The sequence below is a fragment of the Pelodiscus sinensis genome, chromosome 1, assembly GCF_049634645.1.
Source record: "Pelodiscus sinensis isolate JC-2024 chromosome 1, ASM4963464v1, whole genome shotgun sequence".
In the NCBI taxonomy this organism is placed as follows: Eukaryota; Metazoa; Chordata; order Testudines; family Trionychidae; genus Pelodiscus; species Pelodiscus sinensis.
The window spans coordinates 72,707,094-72,724,199 of record NC_134711.1 but is presented as its reverse complement, the minus strand read 5'-3'; the positions used below and the strand labels follow the sequence as shown (position 1 = coordinate 72,724,199).

Sequence of the window (17,106 nt, the reverse complement as noted above, 5' to 3'; positions counted from 1 at the left end):
TAGATGCAGCCATCACTCGGGTGGAGTGTGCTGAGACTGCCTGTGGTGGTTCCTTGTTTCTGAGTCTATAAAAGTTATTTATGCAAGCTGCTATCCACCTGAATATGTGCTGTGTTGAGACAGCTGTTCCCGGGGTGGGACCAGACATGGATATAAAAAGTCTGTTAGATTTTCTAAAGAGTTTTCTTCTGTTAATATAGAATGTGATAGCTATTCTTGCATCGAGGGAATGTAATGCCGCCTTCCTCGGGAAAGCATGCAGTTTACGGCAGTAGGTGGAAAGATACATGGGTTCATTCATGTAAAAATCAGAGTTAACCTTTGGTAAAAATTTTGGATGGGGTGTGAGAATGATCTTATCTCTAGTGAAGAGCATATATGGTGGGTCCGCCATCAGGGCAAAGATTTCACTTATTCATGTCTATGTGATCACGATGAGGAAAGATACTTTCATAACATGTACTGTATTGAAGCCGTCGCTAAGGGTTCAAAGGGAGGTCTTCTTAAGGAGTCTAACACAAGGTGGACAGATGGATGTATATGTGGTCATGCCTTTGAGAAACCTGCTAAGAACCATTAAGTGATAGGATGGGCAAACATCGAGGCATCGTTCACCGGGTCGTGGAAAACAGTGATGGCTGACAGATTCTTATGGAGCTAATGAAGTGTCCAGCATCACTGAAGTCCATCAAGTATTCCAAAATGGTATGTATTGGGGAGGTGTGTACTTGTAGATTGTGTTGGCTATACCATTCCTGAAACTTCTTCCATTTGTTTTGATAGGTGTACCTTGTGGAAGGGCGGCGACTGCTGAGGAAGGTCTGCTTCACTCTCTGGGAGCAGATAAGTTCATAATTCTGGAAACATGGAGAAGCCAAGCAGTAAACTTCAGGCTCTCAGGGTTCGGGTGATGTGTTTCTCTGCTGTGTTAATGGCTGACGTGTAACGGGGAGTTGAATGGGTTTGGGGATTGATAAGTAATCCTAGAATCATAGAGCACTAGCACTGGAAGGAACCTCGAGAGATCATCTAGTCCAGTCCCCTGCTCTCAAAGCAGGACCCAACATCCCTGATAGATGTCTATCCAACCTGCTCTTAAATATCTCCAGAGATGGAGACTCCACAACCTCTTCAGGCAACTTACTCCAGTGTTTAACCACCCTGACAGTTAGGAAGTTTTTCCTAATATCCAACCTAAACCTCTCTGTTGCGGTTGGAAAACCAGAAGACCATTGTATTTCAAGGAGTTAGTGAATGTTCCCAGTTCTCATGTCTGCAAACTAGAAAACAGGCTTTGGCCTGCTGTTAGCAAGGAAAATTCCCAACTAGCTAGCTCGTTAAACAGATAGGACATGCCTAGCATGACTGAGTTTACCACATAGTTTAAATAAGCTTTGGGGTAAACAAGCCTGTCTGTGGGAATCTTCTCACAGGCAGGTGGTTATTTTTGTTTTTTTCTTCCTTTACACGTAGTTAGTTGCCGCTTCTAGAATTCTGTGTACAGGCTATATATCGTTTACTGTTGCCAACATCCTTTGGACTTCCCAAGGGACCTGGAACTGTACAAAGGTGACTTTCGGACCTTGCCCAGAAGTCCATCATTTGCTGAGTCAGCAAGCCAAAGGAATGCTGTAAGCCTTCTTTTGCCTCTTCTTTTTATACCACCTGTAATACCTAATAAACCTTGCATTTATTCGCATTAAGCGATTTGTGTCTTCTTGGTTACCCTCCATATCTGAGAGCAGAGTCTGGCTGGCCCACCCTCTGAAGTAAGACATTCCCTTGCTGCAGTTTAAGCCCATTGCTTCTTGTCCTATCCTCAGAGGCCAAGGAGAACAATTTTCTCTCTCCATCTATCAAACTTTTAGATACCTGAAGACTACTATCATGTCCCCTCTCGGTCTTCTCTTTTCCAAATTAAACAAACCCAGTTCTTCCAGTCTTCCCTCATAGCTCCTGTTCTCTAGACCTTTAATCATTTTTGTTGCTCTTCTCTGGACGTTCTCCAATTTCTCCACATCTTTCTTGAAATGTGGTGCCCAGAACTGGACACAATACTCCAATTGAGGCCTAATCAGTGCAGAGTAGAGCAGAAGAATGACTTCTCGTGTCTTGCTCACAGTATTCCTGTTAATGCATCCCAGAATCATGGCTTTTTTTGCAACAGCATCACACTGTTGGCTCATATTTAGCTTGTGGTTCACTACGACCTCTAGATCTGTTTCTGCAGTGCTACTTTCTAGACAGTTGCTTCCTATTCTGTATGTGTGAAACTGATTGTTCCTTCCTAAGTGGAGTAATTTACATTTGTCCATATCAAACTTCATCCTGTTTACCTCAGGCCATTTCTCCAGTTTGTCCAGATCATTTTGAATTAGACCCCTATCCTCCAAAGCAGTTGCAACCCCCTCCCAGATTGGTATGATCTGCAAACTTAATAAGCGTATTCTTTATGCCAATATCTAAATCGTTGTTTAGGATATTGAACTGAACCGGTCCCAAAACAGACCCCTGCAGAACCCCACTTGTTATGCCTTTTGAGCAGGATTGTGAACAGTTAATAACTACTCTCTTAGAATGCTTTCCAGCCAGTTATGCACCTCTCTTATAGTAGCCCATCTAAGTTGTATTTGCCTAGTTTATTGATATGAATATCATGCAAGAATATAGCAAATACAGTAGAGGAATTTCAAACTGAAAATGAGGGGTTTCCCCCCCACTCTTCTTTGTTTGAGATCAGAGCAGTTTCTCCCAGGAATTGAGGGAGATGGGTCACGCGTCTCTCTCCAAGAATGGACTTCTTAAAATGTGGAAGTAGGGAAATGTTTAGATAGCCCATCAGGGTTTATTGTTTTCCTTGTTTGGGGGTTTGGAAATCATGTCTGAGCTCACACCAGTTACTACTGTAGGGCTTCATCTTTTTAAATATAGCAAGAGCCTGGCAGCTCTTACTACATTTAAAATGCAGAGCTGCAGCGCAAGTGGCTCCCAGAGCCGGCCCAAAATGGGACTACTCAGTTCCGGCTTGAGCTGGCTCCTGGAGCTACTCACGCTGCAGCTCTGCAGAGTGGTCCTATCAACTACCTGTATAGTTGATACAAACTGTATCGACTATACAAGTAACTCGGTAACTGCAATTTAACATCCTTAAACATGGCATCAAAAAACTATCCAGAAGTATTACAGCACATTGAAATTGTCTCCTTACTGCAGGAGACAGGGCAGGGATGCCTGGCAACACCCATTCTGCAGCCTTACCCTGAGCACTACTGCCTAGGATGGTGTGGAGGGAGCACACCCAACCACAGAAATCATGAGCCTCGCTTAAACATCTTGAGCCTTTAAAAAATATTGGTGAGGTTGCTCTAACTTTGCTGCCCAGCGTCCAAGCCTTTAGTGCTGGCAGGTTGCATTGTTAAGCTCCAGATGCAATCACATGACTCCAGGAGCCGGAAAACACCCAGTGGGAGGCCCAGGAGAGGCGCGAGGGGGCGGCACCATCCTGGCTGCCACGCAGCCGTCACACGGCCACGAGGGGCGGAGTCACGCAGACCACCAGGGCCGAGGGGCTCCGACACTTACCCCACAGCCCGGCCGTGGCGCTGTCGGCGGCCTCCTCCAGGGGGCGCTGCCGCTGCTCCCGCCGCAGGAGCCCGGCCTCGCTCAGCGCCTCCAGCACCGCGTCGGGGGACAGAGCCACCAGCTGCTCCCACAGCCCCCGCGTGTAAAACTCCACCGTGTGGGCCCGGCACAGCGGCAGCGCCCGCCTGAGAAACTGCGCCACGGCCCGCAGGCGGGAGGCCACCGTCTCCGCTGCCGGCTCGGGCGGGAGGGAGCCGAAGGAACCCGACATGGCAGCAACGGTGGGGAGAATTGGCTCGGCGCTCGATTTGTGATGCCTGGCGGCCGGGGCCTCTCTCTGCACTCAGTCAGGCAGGATAGCGAATCGAACACCGAGCAGACTTCGCCAATCATCCGCTAGGAAGCGGGCGCTGTTGGGTGACGTACCCGGAGCGCGACGGGGGAGGCAGCAAGGCTGATGGCACCGGTGGCTGCGAGGCGCGGGTCAGCCCCGAAGAAAAACACCGCGACGGCCCGGGATCCCCGCCGGAAGCGGCCATGGCGGCCGGACCCGCGGCAGAACTTGCTGGGAAACGTCCGGGAGGGTGAGTGCGGGCGGGGGGCGCTGCCGCATAACGGCCGTCTGGTCTCGCGGGCTCCGGCGTTTGTGGGCAGCGCGCGGCGTTAGGGGATCTCGCGCTTCCCCCAACGGCCGCCTCTGCTCACGCAGCGCCCTCCCCCTTCGGCCTTTTGTGCCGAGCTCGCCTCTCTGGCCATTGCAATGGCGGGGCGGAGGCTCTCGGCACGTGCTTCCTGTGCCCCATCCCTGGCCGCTTTCTGGAAACAAAATTCCCCCGTGGGAGGGGTCTCTGGCTCATTTGGGACTTATCCCCCCTCCCCAGCATGCGTGGGGGAGCAGGGTTTAACCATCTCGAGAACTGTAAATACATGTGGCTGGTCATGATCTCGCGTGATTCACCTTGCAACGTAGAGGTGCTGGGGTAGTAACTAGTCGGTTCTGGAGGTCCCACAGTCCAGAAGGGCAGCTGTGTGGTTAGTTTGCTGTAAAGAAAATACGTGTTACAAATACATCTTAGTTCATAGAATCATAGAGCTGGAAGGGACCTCCGGAGGTCATCAAGTTCAGCCTCCTGCCCGAAAGAGGGCCAACCCCAAATAAATCATCCCAGCTAAGGCTTTGTCCAACCTCTAGGGATGGAGATTCTACCACCTCCCTAGGTAACCCATTCCGGTGCTTCACCACCCTCCTAGTGAAATCGTTTTTCCTAATATACAACCTAGACCTCTCCCACTGTAACTTGAGACCATTGCTTCTTGTTCTGCCATCCATCACTACTGAGAACAGCCTTTCTCCAGCCTCTTTGGAACCTCCCTTCAAGAAGTTAAAGACTGCTATCAAATTCCCCCTCACTCTTCTTTTCTGCAGACTAAACAAACCCAAATCTCTCAGCCTCTCCTCATAGATCATATGCTCCAGCCCCCTAATCAATTTGATTGCCCTCCGCTGGACCGTCTCCAATGCGTTCACATCCTGCCTGTAGTTGGGGGCCCAGAACTGGACACAGTACTCCAGATGTGGCCTCACCAGAGCTGAATAAAGGGGAATAATCACTTCTCTAGATCTGCTGGCAATGCACTCTTAATGCAACCTAATATGCCATTAGCTTTCTTGGCTATAATGACACACTGTTGACTCATATCCATCTTTTCATCCACTGTGATCCCCAAGTCCTTTACTGCTAGTTAGCCATTCGGTCCCTAGCCTGGAACAATGCTTGGGATTCCTCTGTCCCAAGTTCAGGACTCTACACTTGTCCTTGTTGAACCTCATCAGATTTCTTTTGGTCCAATCCTCTAATCTTGTCTTGGTCACTCTGGACCTTACCTCTGCCCTCCAACGTATCTACCTATCCCCCTACCTTAGTGTCATCTGCAAACTTGCTGAGGGTGCAATCCATCCCCTCCTCCAGGTCATTAATAAAGATGGTGAACCAATCCTTGGGGCACTCTGCTAGAAACCGACCTCCAACCTGACATTGAGCCATTAATCACTACCTGTTGGGTCTGACAGTCTAGCCTGCTTTCTACCCGTCTTAGTCCATTTATCCAATCCATACTTCCTTAACTTACTGACAAGAATATTGTGGGAGACCATATAAAAAGTTTTGCTAAAGTCAAGGTATATCACATCCACCGACTTTCCCATATCCCCAGAGCCAATTACCTCATCGTAGAAGCGAATCAGATTGGTCAGGCATGGCTTGCCCTTTGTGAATCCATGTTGGCTATTCCTGATCACTCCCCTTTTCCCAGTGCGTCAAAATGGATTCCTTGAGGATCCCCTCCATGATTTTTCCGGGGACTGAGGTAAGGCTGATTGGTCTGTAGTTCCCTGAATTGTCCTTCCCTTTTTTAAAGATGGGCACTACATTTGCCTCTTTCCAATCATCCGGGATCTCTCCTGATCTCCATGAGTTTTCAAAGATAATGGCCAAAGGCTCTTCAATGACATTTGCCAACTCCATCAGTACCTTTGGACGCATTAAATCTGGACCCATGGATTTGTGTATGTCTAACTTTTCTAAATAGTTCTTAACCTGTTCTTTCTCCACCGACAGCTTCCCACCTCCTTCCCATACTGTGTTGCCTAGTGCAGTAGTCTGGGACCTGACCTTGTCTGAAGACAGGCAAAAAAGCATTGAGTACTTCAGCTTTTCCCACATTATCGGTCACTAGATTACTTCCCTCATCCACTAAAAGCTCCACACTTTCTCTGGTCACCCTCTTATTGCTTATTCCTTCTCTCTTGGTAGGAGCCATCAGGTATGCCTATTTGTTGGTGATAAAGTGCTTTAGAGAAAATACTGGAGGGTGAGCCAAGCAACTCTCAAATTTTGGCCGGGGAGAAGGAATTATTGGACTAAAAGCTTCTATGGAAACATGTGCTGTCATCCAGCTGCTAGAATGGGTTTATTCTTTCTGGATGGAAAAGAAGACTCCCATTTATACACCTAAGTCATGGGGGGGGGGTGTCATTCCAAGATTTTGGAACACGGTCAAGGGCCGCACTCTTCCATGGCATTAATGGAGGATATGTGGGGTCTGGGATGTAGATTGGGTGCAGAAGGTAGCTTGGGGTATGGGATTGGGGTGCATGAGGGAGAGTGGAGTCTGGGAGGGAGTTTGGGTGAAGGAGGCGGTTATGACCTAGTGCAATGGTTTGGGATGTGACCTAGAGTAGAAGAGGATTGTGATCTGAGGCAAGGGAATAGGGTGCCAGATCTGGGAGGGGTTATGGGTGCAAGAGGTGTACAAAGGGTTTGGGTATATTAAGTGGGGTCAGAGAGGGGCTGGGGTGCCAGAGGCAGGCTGTGCCCACGAGACTTACCAGCCAGCAGCCAAATCAGCCTGCTTGCTAGCATAGCTAAGTCTTGCAGAGCTTAAAATGTTTCTCAGTCTGCATGCTTGGTTGGCCATGTGCTTCAGTGAATTGCTGAGCCAAGGAAAGGGAGCGTAGTTCTTCTTGGCTGCCTGTTATTTACACAAGCTTTTCCCATTGGCTGATTTCTGGGCAGAAATTGGCCAGTGGAATTGTGCTGGAGGTGCAGCGGCTCCTGAAGTTTCTCCCCCTCTCCTCCAGTTTTGAATGAAAGGGAGCCTGGCAGCAAAGCTGTGGGTATGACAGGGAGCCTGCTCGGGGCTCCCTGCTGCCTCCGTGGGCTAGATCTGGTGGCTTGGTGGGCTGGATGCAGCCCGCGGGTCGTATTTTTCCCAGGCCTGATCTAAGTGATAAACAGCTAAACGAAGTGGAGCTACTATTTATTTTTTCCTTGAGTGATCTCAGTGAATGCAAATAATAATCACATATGTGTTGAGTGTGCCATATACTTGCAGGCTTGAGAGAGAGCTCTTCCCTAGATTGTTATAAAAAATAGGTAACTGAAAAAAGACAAGACAATATTTTCTTTTCAAATGATTTAAATCATTATATTTCTGTATCCGAGGTACTTTTGTTTCAGGTGTAGTAACATAAAGTTGGATGCCCAAGAAATATTTTTAGTAGTCCTTTTTTGAGACTGTTTTTATGAATTCCCTTTGATCTCATACATAGCACTGAAACCAAGGAATTGCGAAAAGTAAAACTTGTTTAAAAATAGATTTCTAGACCTTAAAACATCTGGTGTATTCATCCAAGTATTTTAAGTGATCAACAAGGCTGCACCCACCCACCACTGCCATGTTTTGCACCTACTTTTAGGCAGTGATGCAGCTGTGCAACAGAGCTAGCAGTGTAAGTATTATGGAGCTTTTCTCTGTTTTCTTGTTGCAACTCAAAACAGCGAAGCCCTGTCTATAGTATCAGTTAAAGTCCTAGTTCATGTTATGGACAATGAGTGAAAAATGCAGTGAAACAGAAAAAGCTTCTTATTGTTTCTTTCTTGGGTAGTTTATATATAACTCACTCTTTCAGGACAAGGATTTGCATTTTGGAGAAAGCAAAAGATCCAACAGGAATACAAGAAATTACTAAAAAAGGAAAGAAAGGCACATACTGAACGGGAAGTTAAATACACAGATACTTACCCAGACCACTTGAAGCATCTCTATTTGGCTGAAGAGGAACTACTTGAGAAACAGTCAAAAAATAAAAGAGCTCTACTTTTGTTGGGACAAAAATACAAAACAACAGTAAAGTAAGTATAATTCTAAACATTTTAAACTGATTTTCTTCCCATCATTCTTAAGTCATCTGATGCCACAGTTTAAGTCCTGTGGTTAGTTTGTTATCCTTAAGAAAAAGAATAAAAATTTAAAAATCTTAAGACAACAGCTTTGATTTATTTTATAAGAACCAAAGCACAAAACTGACAATAATTAAAGCTTGAGTTCTGAAATAATGAGAATTTTTCCATGGGACTACAATAGAAGGATTTGTCCCAGGGCGGAAATATTGATGCTGGGCCAAATTATTTCATTATTTCAGAATAATTTCTAGTTTCATCTTCAAATCTTGCTAAGCAAGATGTCTGCACAGATCTTGTAATGATAAAGGAATTTAAATTAAAACGACACTGATTGGTCTTAAGAGAATATTAGTTAAATTTCCGTTTATATTTTATACTGATTGTGAGTGCAGAAGACATTTTTCTGTCCTAATTTCCCTTAGGGATGAAAAAACTGCCTAAAGTAGTTAACTGGTTAAACAATTTGTTTAACTGATTGGCAGCAGCTAGTGCTGGGGAGGATGTTGGCAGCTGGGGCCAGCAGAGGGTGGCAGGGGCTGCTATGTGGTTGGGTAGGTATCCTGCCAGCCAGGCCACTGAGGGTAGACAGGCTGCTCTCACTGGCTGGGCCTTCTGGTTAACCGGTTACCCAGTAAGCACCAGGTAATCCTAGGGCTTACTGCAGGGCTACTCAACTTTGGAAGCCCTGGAGGCCATGTTGATACTGCGCATGCTGAGGGCCACAACTTAAGTTATACATGCAAATATATAGGCAAATAGCTTCTTTCACACTGACAGGCATGAACACAAAGATTAAAGCAAGACCACACAACACAAAGGCCTCATTTAAGTCAGTTCTGCTGATATTAATAAAATGAAATATTCAGGGCTCGCCGAAATGCAGCGAGCCCCGCTCGCCAGCTGCGCTGTCCTGCGATCTGCGCGGATCGCCCAAACCCGGCTCTTCCGGGTTGCAATCTACTTGCCACAGGCGAGTAGATTGCATTATTTGTTGAGCCCTGGAAATATTTACCCAATTTCCACCTATATGACAGCACTTTTAATGAGCAATGACAGTCTAGGAATTTAACTACAGGCAGTCCCCGGGTTACGTACAAGATAGGGACTGTAGGTTTGTTCTTAAGTTGAATCTGTATGTAAGTCGGAACTCGCGTCCAGATTCAGCCGCTGTTGAAACTGATCAGTTTCAGCAGCGGCTGAATCTGGACGCCAGTTCCGACTTACATACAGATTCAACTTAAGAACCCCAGGCATCCCCAAGTCTCCTGCTGCTGAAACTGATCAGCGGCTGATTCCAGGAAGCCCGGGGCAGGAGCTTCCTGTAGTCAGCCCCTGGTCAGTTTCAGCAGCGGCTGACTTGGGGACACCTGGGGCAGAGCAGCTGGGGTGCTGCTGGGTTGGTCCAGTAGCACCGCCGCTCCTCGGCGCTACTGGACCAACCCAGCAGCACCCCAGCTGCTCTGCCCCAGGTGTCCTGATTCAGCCGCTGCTGAAACTGATCAGCAGCGGCTGAATCAGGGCTCCTGGGGCAGAGCAGCTGGGGTGCTGGGTTGGTCCAGTAGCGCCAAGGAGCGGTGCTGCGGGACCAACCGGCAGCGCCCCACCTGCTCTACCACAGGCCCGGGGCTTTGCTCCACGTCTCCCTGGTCTGCTGGGGGGCGGGGGGGGCGCACTAGCTGCGTCCCCCCCCAGCAGACCAGGGAGACGCTGAGCAAAGCAGAGGAGGACCCGGGGGGACCGCGGCGCTGATCTGGCTCCTCTCCTTCCCCCCCCAGCAGACCAGGGAGACGCAGAGCAGCTTTTCTTGCCCTGGAGGACGGGGTCGGCGGAACCGGGCATCCCGCCGCTCCCATCCTCCGGGGCGAGAAAATCCCCATTCGTAACTGCGGATCTGACATAAGTCGGATCCACGTAACTCGGGGACTGCCCGTACTAAAATGAATATCAATAGAAGACCATTATATATACTACATTTTTGTTTTGGCTCCTACTCACAGGCCATGTGTTGAGCCCCGTGTAAACTCAAATCACTCTGTGGGCTGCAAACAAACGGGCCACACGTTGAGTAACCCTGGCTTACCAGGTAACTGGTTAACCTTTTACGTCCCTATTTTCCTCCTTTTGTGTTAACAGTAATATGATAGTCTTAATGGAATAAATAGCTTTGAACTTCTATTGGAAAAATGAAAAACAATTGATGTGTGTTAATGTTAAAATTATTTTAAAATCTTTTTTTTTCTTTTGGGGAACTAGTCATATTTTTAATCTAATAGGGAGGAAATGTTTTTTCACAAAACCCCCTTTTTTATGTTACAGGTAATTAGGTGGTAATGTTCTCAGTCCAGGCACTAGTATGATGGGGGGAATAATGTGCTTGTGGAGATTAGGAATGTTGGTCTTATTAGTTAAATCACACACACCCACACTCACCATACTGCTTCTTAAGTGGGAGTCGGTGCACGTGGGGAAGCACCTTTTGAGCTGCTCACCTAGGTGTACCAGCTCCCCTGCAGCTGCCTCTCCCCCAACCTTCCCCCTCCCTCCCCACTGCTGCCTCTGATGTAGAGGCAGAAGCACAGAGGAGGGAGGAGACAGAAGACGATACCATCAGGGAGCCAGCTTTTGAGCCAGCTCCTCATGCACCAACTGGACCACCTCCCTCTATCACAGGCAGCAGTCCGGGGGGGAGGTGGGAGCCAATACATGTGGGAAGCCAGCTCCCTTACAGCAGTGTGCCCCCCATACTGCTGCCTCTATATCAGAGCAGTCAGGTGGGAGCTAGTGTTCACAGGGAGCTAGCTAAAAAGGTAGAATATATCAAAAAGGATCTTGTCTATGATATGTCAATTCTATTTATTTTTAGCATTTGTCTTTGTATATTGCATTACTATTTTAAAATAGTATACTGCCAATTTTAGGAGTTAGTACATAGTCTTGCCACATGATGGAGCTGAAAATAAACTAAAGACCACTGCAGAAAATAAATGTGATATTTTTAAATGTCAGCATGAATTCTAAGACATAGTATCTGATCATTTGGGTTGTGTTTGGCTTGTTTTTTTATTTTTTTATTTTTATTTTTTGTTAGCATGATAGTTAAGAAAGGGCTCAAACCACTATTTCAATAATGTAGTAATTGGGAATTCAAACAGAACTGGGTAGCTAGATTCTATTGCATAGAAAAAACCCCTCCTGAAGAAGTGTGGTGGTAGGAAACTTCTACCCACTTCTACCCACTCTAAGCTGCATTGTATTCTGCCAGATTACTACAAGAAATTCTCTGAAATCTGAAGAGGATGGTGGTGTGGGAAGCAAAATTATTCCTAATGTGAGCCATATGTGCTGGGCGCAAGAGGCACTATACTACTTCCAACAACTCCCTGGCCTACCTCTTTGTGTACAGAGCCCCACGTAGTTCAGCCCATGGAACATTAAGAATTTATTAAGAAACTTGGATTTGTTGTATTATCATCCTTGATTCCCATCATGATTGTGATAGATAAGCCACATAGAGTTTGGTTCAGATAAGCATTATAGAATCGTAGGACTGGAAGGGACTTCAAGAGGTCATCTAGACCAGTGTTCCTCAACCTTTTTTTATAAAGTACCCCTTTAAAAAAAAAAAAAAGTACCTGCAATACCTACAGTTTTCAGACACACAATTTTTTTTCTACCATTGCAACACATTTGTTTACACAATTTAAAGCTGGGTGGGCAATGACATTTTTGGGTGTAAAACGTACAAAAATAGTAAAGCTCTGTAAAACTTAAAACCAAAATTCAGTTTTCTCCAAATTTCAGTTGTGTTGACATATCTTCCCCCCCCTCCCAGACTTCTCTCAAGTGTTTGAGAAACACTGATCTAGTCCAGTCCCCTGCACTCATATCAGGACTAAGCAGACTTAACAAAAAAAGGCATTTTTCTCTTCGTGGGAGAAAAAGAGGGTTTTTTGTTTTTCAAAGTAAATAAAGATTCACGGTTTCTTCTAAGAGCCACTTAATTCCTATGCTATCTCAATCTTGCTTTGTGCTACAGTTATGATTGTGCTAATCCTAATATGAGGTACTCTTGTCCATTACAGGTCAGATAGGACTCAAAGGGAGTTTAAAAAGAAAACTTCAAATCAAAAAGCAAAAGAAGAATATGAGAAAGTAAAGGCTGAACGCGCCAAGAAGAAAGAGGTGAATAAATATTAAATTGAGATTTTTTGGGCCAGCAATTGTGTCCAGATGTTAAATTGGAGGGGGGGATGGTAATGATATTTTTTCAGTCTCTGAAATCTGATTGAACCCCACTCGCAGATATACAAGTGTTAAAATACGATAGTTCATGTCCTGCTGTTTTTCATTGCACTGGGTATTGTTCCCTCTGTTTGGGGTTTTAATATACTATGTGCTGATCTGGCTAAGCTCAAGCGTCACAGAACTTGATGCCCCTTCGCTCTTAGATCTGGTTTCCCTTCAGTGAAAGTTGTGACATCTCTAACATGCCATCCATTCATGATGCTGCAATGTCATTCAAAACTTCATAATGAAATAACAGTTGAATGCAGTTGCAAACACACACATCCCGTCCCCCCCACCATCCCTGCTCCAAAAAAAGGTAATCTCATTCTGGATGGTACTAACATGAGTGTCTTCTGGAAGTAAGAGTGTAGCTGTTTAAATGTTTAAACTGATTATCAGTTACACAAACAGCTACGTGATGATCCTGGGGAGCCATATACCACCCTGTGCTGCTGCCTCTGATAGGTGGGCATGAGCTGGTATGTGTGGGGAGCCAGTGGCACCCTGGCTACAGCTACCACTCCATATAAATTTTCTGTGTTTACACGGTTATCAAATTACACCCATGTTTTCCATTAGGGATGTTAAAATGCAAGTTAATTGTCCCACTGTTTTCTGCACTGCTTCAGGAAAGATGTGGATGAATGGGAACAAGTCCAGAGAAAAGCAATAAAAATGATAGTGAATTAGAATACCTGACCTATGATGAAAGGTTTAAAAAACAGGCTCTGCGGGAGCCAGTATTCACAGTGGGGGGAAGGGAGGAGTAGGGAGGTGTGAGCCAGTGCTTGTGGGGAGCACCCTTTTGTACCCCTACGGGTAAACATGTAATTGCTTAAAAAATTAAGCAGTTATATGTTCACAAAAAAAATCACATTTCTTAACTAGGGATGTTAGCGTGTAATTGAATAGTTGTGTAACCACATGAGATGGGGGGCGGCAGCCAGTGCTTTCTCAGCCCCACTCCCAGGGAGCCCCCTGCCACTCCACATCACTGCCTCTCTATCAGTGGCAGCAGCATGGGGTAGCAGCAGCCCTTGTCCGTGAGGGGTCCAACCTCCCTCCAGACAGAGGCTGCTTCCCGGCAGCAGACCCTGTCTGCAGGGAACTCGGACCCCCCGTGGGCAAGGGCTGCTGCCATGGAACAGCATCTGTTCACGGCGAACCCAGAATGCTTCATGAAGTCAGAGGCTGCTTCACGGCAGCCTCCCCTGCCTCTGCTGTCCCCCCAGGCTGCTGCTCCTTACAGAGGCAGCAGCACCGGGATGGGGCAGGCAGTACTACAGAAAAAGTGCTGGGGGAACTGGCTTTTAAGCTGACTCTCCCCACACACACACTGGCTTCTGCATGCTCCCCGAATCTGTAGGAGGCAGCAAGGGGAGAGGTCTGCTTGAAAGCTAGCTCCCCTCACATATTGGCTCCTGCCTGCCCCTCTCACTTCACCACTGCTACACCTCTATCAGAGGAAGCAGCGCAGGGACTGGAGGGTGCACTACAGAGGCAGCAGTGGGGGGAGTGTGTGTAGTCGACAGGTTTAACCAGTAAGTCCAGGTTCATCGGTTAATAGTATAGTCCATTGGTGGCCAACCCATTACAGACTAAGAGCCAAAATAGTTGTGGATACAGTGCAAAGAGCCAAGGGAAAAAACTTGTTGTTGGCTGCAGCGTCAGATCTTGCCAACAGGCTTCCTGCCCAAGCAAGGTAAAAAGGTCAGAGCAGGGGACTGTGAGAAGAGCCACGGCTGCGGGAGCCGCAATTTTTCCTTTGAAGAGCCACATGCGGCTCACGAGCCACGCGTTGGCCACCCCTGGTATAGTCGTCTACACGTTGACATTCCTATTGTTAACATCCCTCATTTGCAGCATGTGCCATTAGAAGCAAAGCTACTAAGCCTGCACTGTGACCACTTTCAAGCTTGTCTAATAATTTAACTTTGTGACTTAAAGTCATCACCTTTTTCCTTCTTAGTCTCTTGCCCACTGTCTGCATCGCTTGCTTTTATTTTTAGTGCCAAAATTAAAGTTAGGTGTTGTTTTAGCAATCATAATTTTTTTTACTAAAACCTAGTGAGATAGCATCAGCAAGCTGCATCATATGCATGTGCTGGTGCATTGCAGCGCACCGTGAACAGTGAAACTGTGGATGACGAAGTCTTGTTGTGCTTGCTTGGGTTATTTAACTCACTTTATATTTTCATTCAGCATAAAGCACTATCTCTGTTAAACTATGCAATATTTGAGTTTCATAAAATTGTTTTTCATGTGTTGTTTATTATACAATGAAAATAATATAATATGCATTTGATAAACTAACATCTCTTCACATGCATACTGCTGCTAAGACCTCTGTCTTTGAGGCCTTTACAGTACAGTACTGCATTTCAAAGAACAAAATCCCAGCAGAGCAGCTATCCAAATAAATTGAAGCAAGCCTTTAGTCTGATTAGTGACAGCTTCACGTTTTAATGGGACATGATTTCACTGAGTCAAACTAGTTAGCATGCTCATTAAAAATATAATTTGCTTCAGTAATTTATTCAAAGTAAAGCAAAATATTGATGATTGCACCTATCCTGGCCTTAATGCTGAATACAATTATATAAATAGTTTTATACTGTCCCTGTCACTGCAATGATGAATGTCTTCCAGTAGTGCATTGCTTGACCTGGACAATATCTGTTACATGTTCCGTTTTTTTCTCCTCCCCTCGTCAGAGGGAAAAGTGTGTGCCTTGGAATGCCTTGTTTCAGTGGTGAGGGGTTTTTTTGTTTTTTGACTTGTGTGTTGCTATGTATTTGTTACCAAAAGCAGATTTTAAAAAAAGTGCCTTTCTCTTGGAACAGAAGATAGTGAGGTTTGTGATAGTCCTTAGTTCCTATGGGATTTCATTGTACAATTTCAACCAGTCCTTTAGAAAGATCTGTGGAAGACAAAATAACTTTGTAGTGAGTTGTATTGTGCCATGATGTGAAGTTGCCAACTGCAGTCTTCATTACAATGCCTTAGGCCACTGTTTTTGAAAGTCCAGGTCATGGCCCAGGAATGTAAAGCACTAGATTGCCTTGCTTGGAACCCAGGGACGTTTGCAGTTCTGGTCAGTACCACTGACTGGGTCGTTTGTGCTGCGTGGCTAAGGTTGAGTCACTACCAGCACTTTGAAAACCACCAGGCTAGTCTTTATGCATTCTAACACCATAGGACACCCTGGAAGTGGTCAGCAGCAGATCCAGCTCCTAAGCTGGGGGGGGGGAGGGGTTCACAGTGTTCTGTGCACTGCCCCTGCCATGAGCACCAGACTGCAGGTGAGAGGGAACAGCACAGTTCGTGGTGCCAAGGCAAGAAGGAAGCCCCGATGGAGCTGCCAGAGATAAGCCTGCATCCCAGTTCTTTGCTGCAGCCTGGACTGCTCCCCAAACCTAGAGTCCCTTCCTACACCACAAACCTTTCATCCCTGTCCCCACCCCAGAGCCTGCACCCCCATTCCAGAGACCTTACCCTCTCCTGTCCCGCACCCGAGCCCCCTCCTACACTCTGAACCCCTCATTCCTAGCCCACTTCACCGTCAATGTTCCCTCTAATCTTTTCCATCCATATGTGGAATGCATTTTTTATGTGCACAGAGGTATCCATAGAAGAAAACCTACCTGTGGGCACACTGTTAATCAGCTGGGTGGCATTTGAATCTTTCCTGAGCAGCTGCACAAGTGCTCAGCTTACAGGGAACACTGCCCACAGCTCTCACCCCTGCAGTCCAACTCTCTGCCCCAACCTTGTGGTGCCCCTGCCCATACCTAAATCCTTCATCCTCAGCTCCATTGAGTTGCAGGCATCTATCATTTTCTTGTTTGAAAACCACTGCTTTAGGTGACTGTAATACTTATTTCAGTTACAATAATATCTAACCTTTTTTCTTCTCAGATTTCTTTTAAATTGTGGTGGTGGCCATAATAGCAGTAGGGTACCTAGCTTCCCAAATGTTCACAAGGATGCTTATGTTATTTAAAAATCACATCTTGGGTTTGTACTGATTTTGATTTACTCTTATCAGTTACGTTTTTGTGGATTTTATTTCAGGCAGCAGAGAAAAGGAAACAAGAAAGAGAAGAAGCTCAAAGGCTCTACAAGCAAAAGAAAATGGAAGCATTTAAAATATTAAGTAAAAGGACCAAAAAAGGACAGCCAAATCTAAATTTACAAATAGAATTTCTCCTTCAGAAAATACAACAAAAAACATAGACCAGCTTATCTTCTTTTTTCAATTAATTAAATCAGTCTGCTAAAAATATGTTGTGACTGGTTCTTTTTATTGTAAATTATATATTTTTTGAGTGTATATAGCAACAGTTTTTGTTTGTTGTGATCACTGGTCCAGCACTGTGCTGGAGAAAGTCATTAGTTCTGTAAATATTTGTATAGGTCTGAAAATTGTGAACTTAAGCATATTATGGGATATTGAACCTTCACAATATATATTTTAATTCACTCCTTGCTT

The 17,106-nt window shown here is 45.8% G+C and overlaps 2 protein-coding genes across 7 annotated transcripts in view; one reads left to right on the top strand and one right to left on the bottom strand.

Moving 5' to 3' along the window:
• METTL25 (methyltransferase like 25) overlaps positions 1-3,853 on the bottom strand; it is a 94,119-nt gene extending 90,266 nt beyond the window's left edge. For all 6 annotated transcript variants that reach the window (XR_012904943.1, XR_012904947.1, XM_075932530.1 and 3 more), the window contains exon 1: positions 3,583-3,853. Coding sequence is in view for 4 of the 6 variants with exons in the window: in XM_075932530.1 (XP_075788645.1) it covers positions 3,583-3,853 (271 nt within the window). In the remaining 2 variants the exon portion in view is untranslated. The remainder of the gene's footprint in view (positions 1-3,582) is intronic.
• Positions 3,854-4,032: 179 nt separating this feature from the next.
• Positions 4,033-16,899, top strand: CCDC59 (coiled-coil domain containing 59). Its single transcript, XM_075932537.1, has 4 exons — positions 4,033-4,166; positions 8,054-8,276; positions 12,410-12,509; positions 16,689-16,899. Exons 1-4 carry the CDS (start codon positions 4,040-4,042, stop codon positions 16,848-16,850), a joined length of 612 nt encoding a protein of 203 aa, XP_075788652.1. The 5' UTR covers positions 4,033-4,039; the 3' UTR covers positions 16,851-16,899.
• Positions 16,900-17,106: the final 207 nt, after the last annotated feature.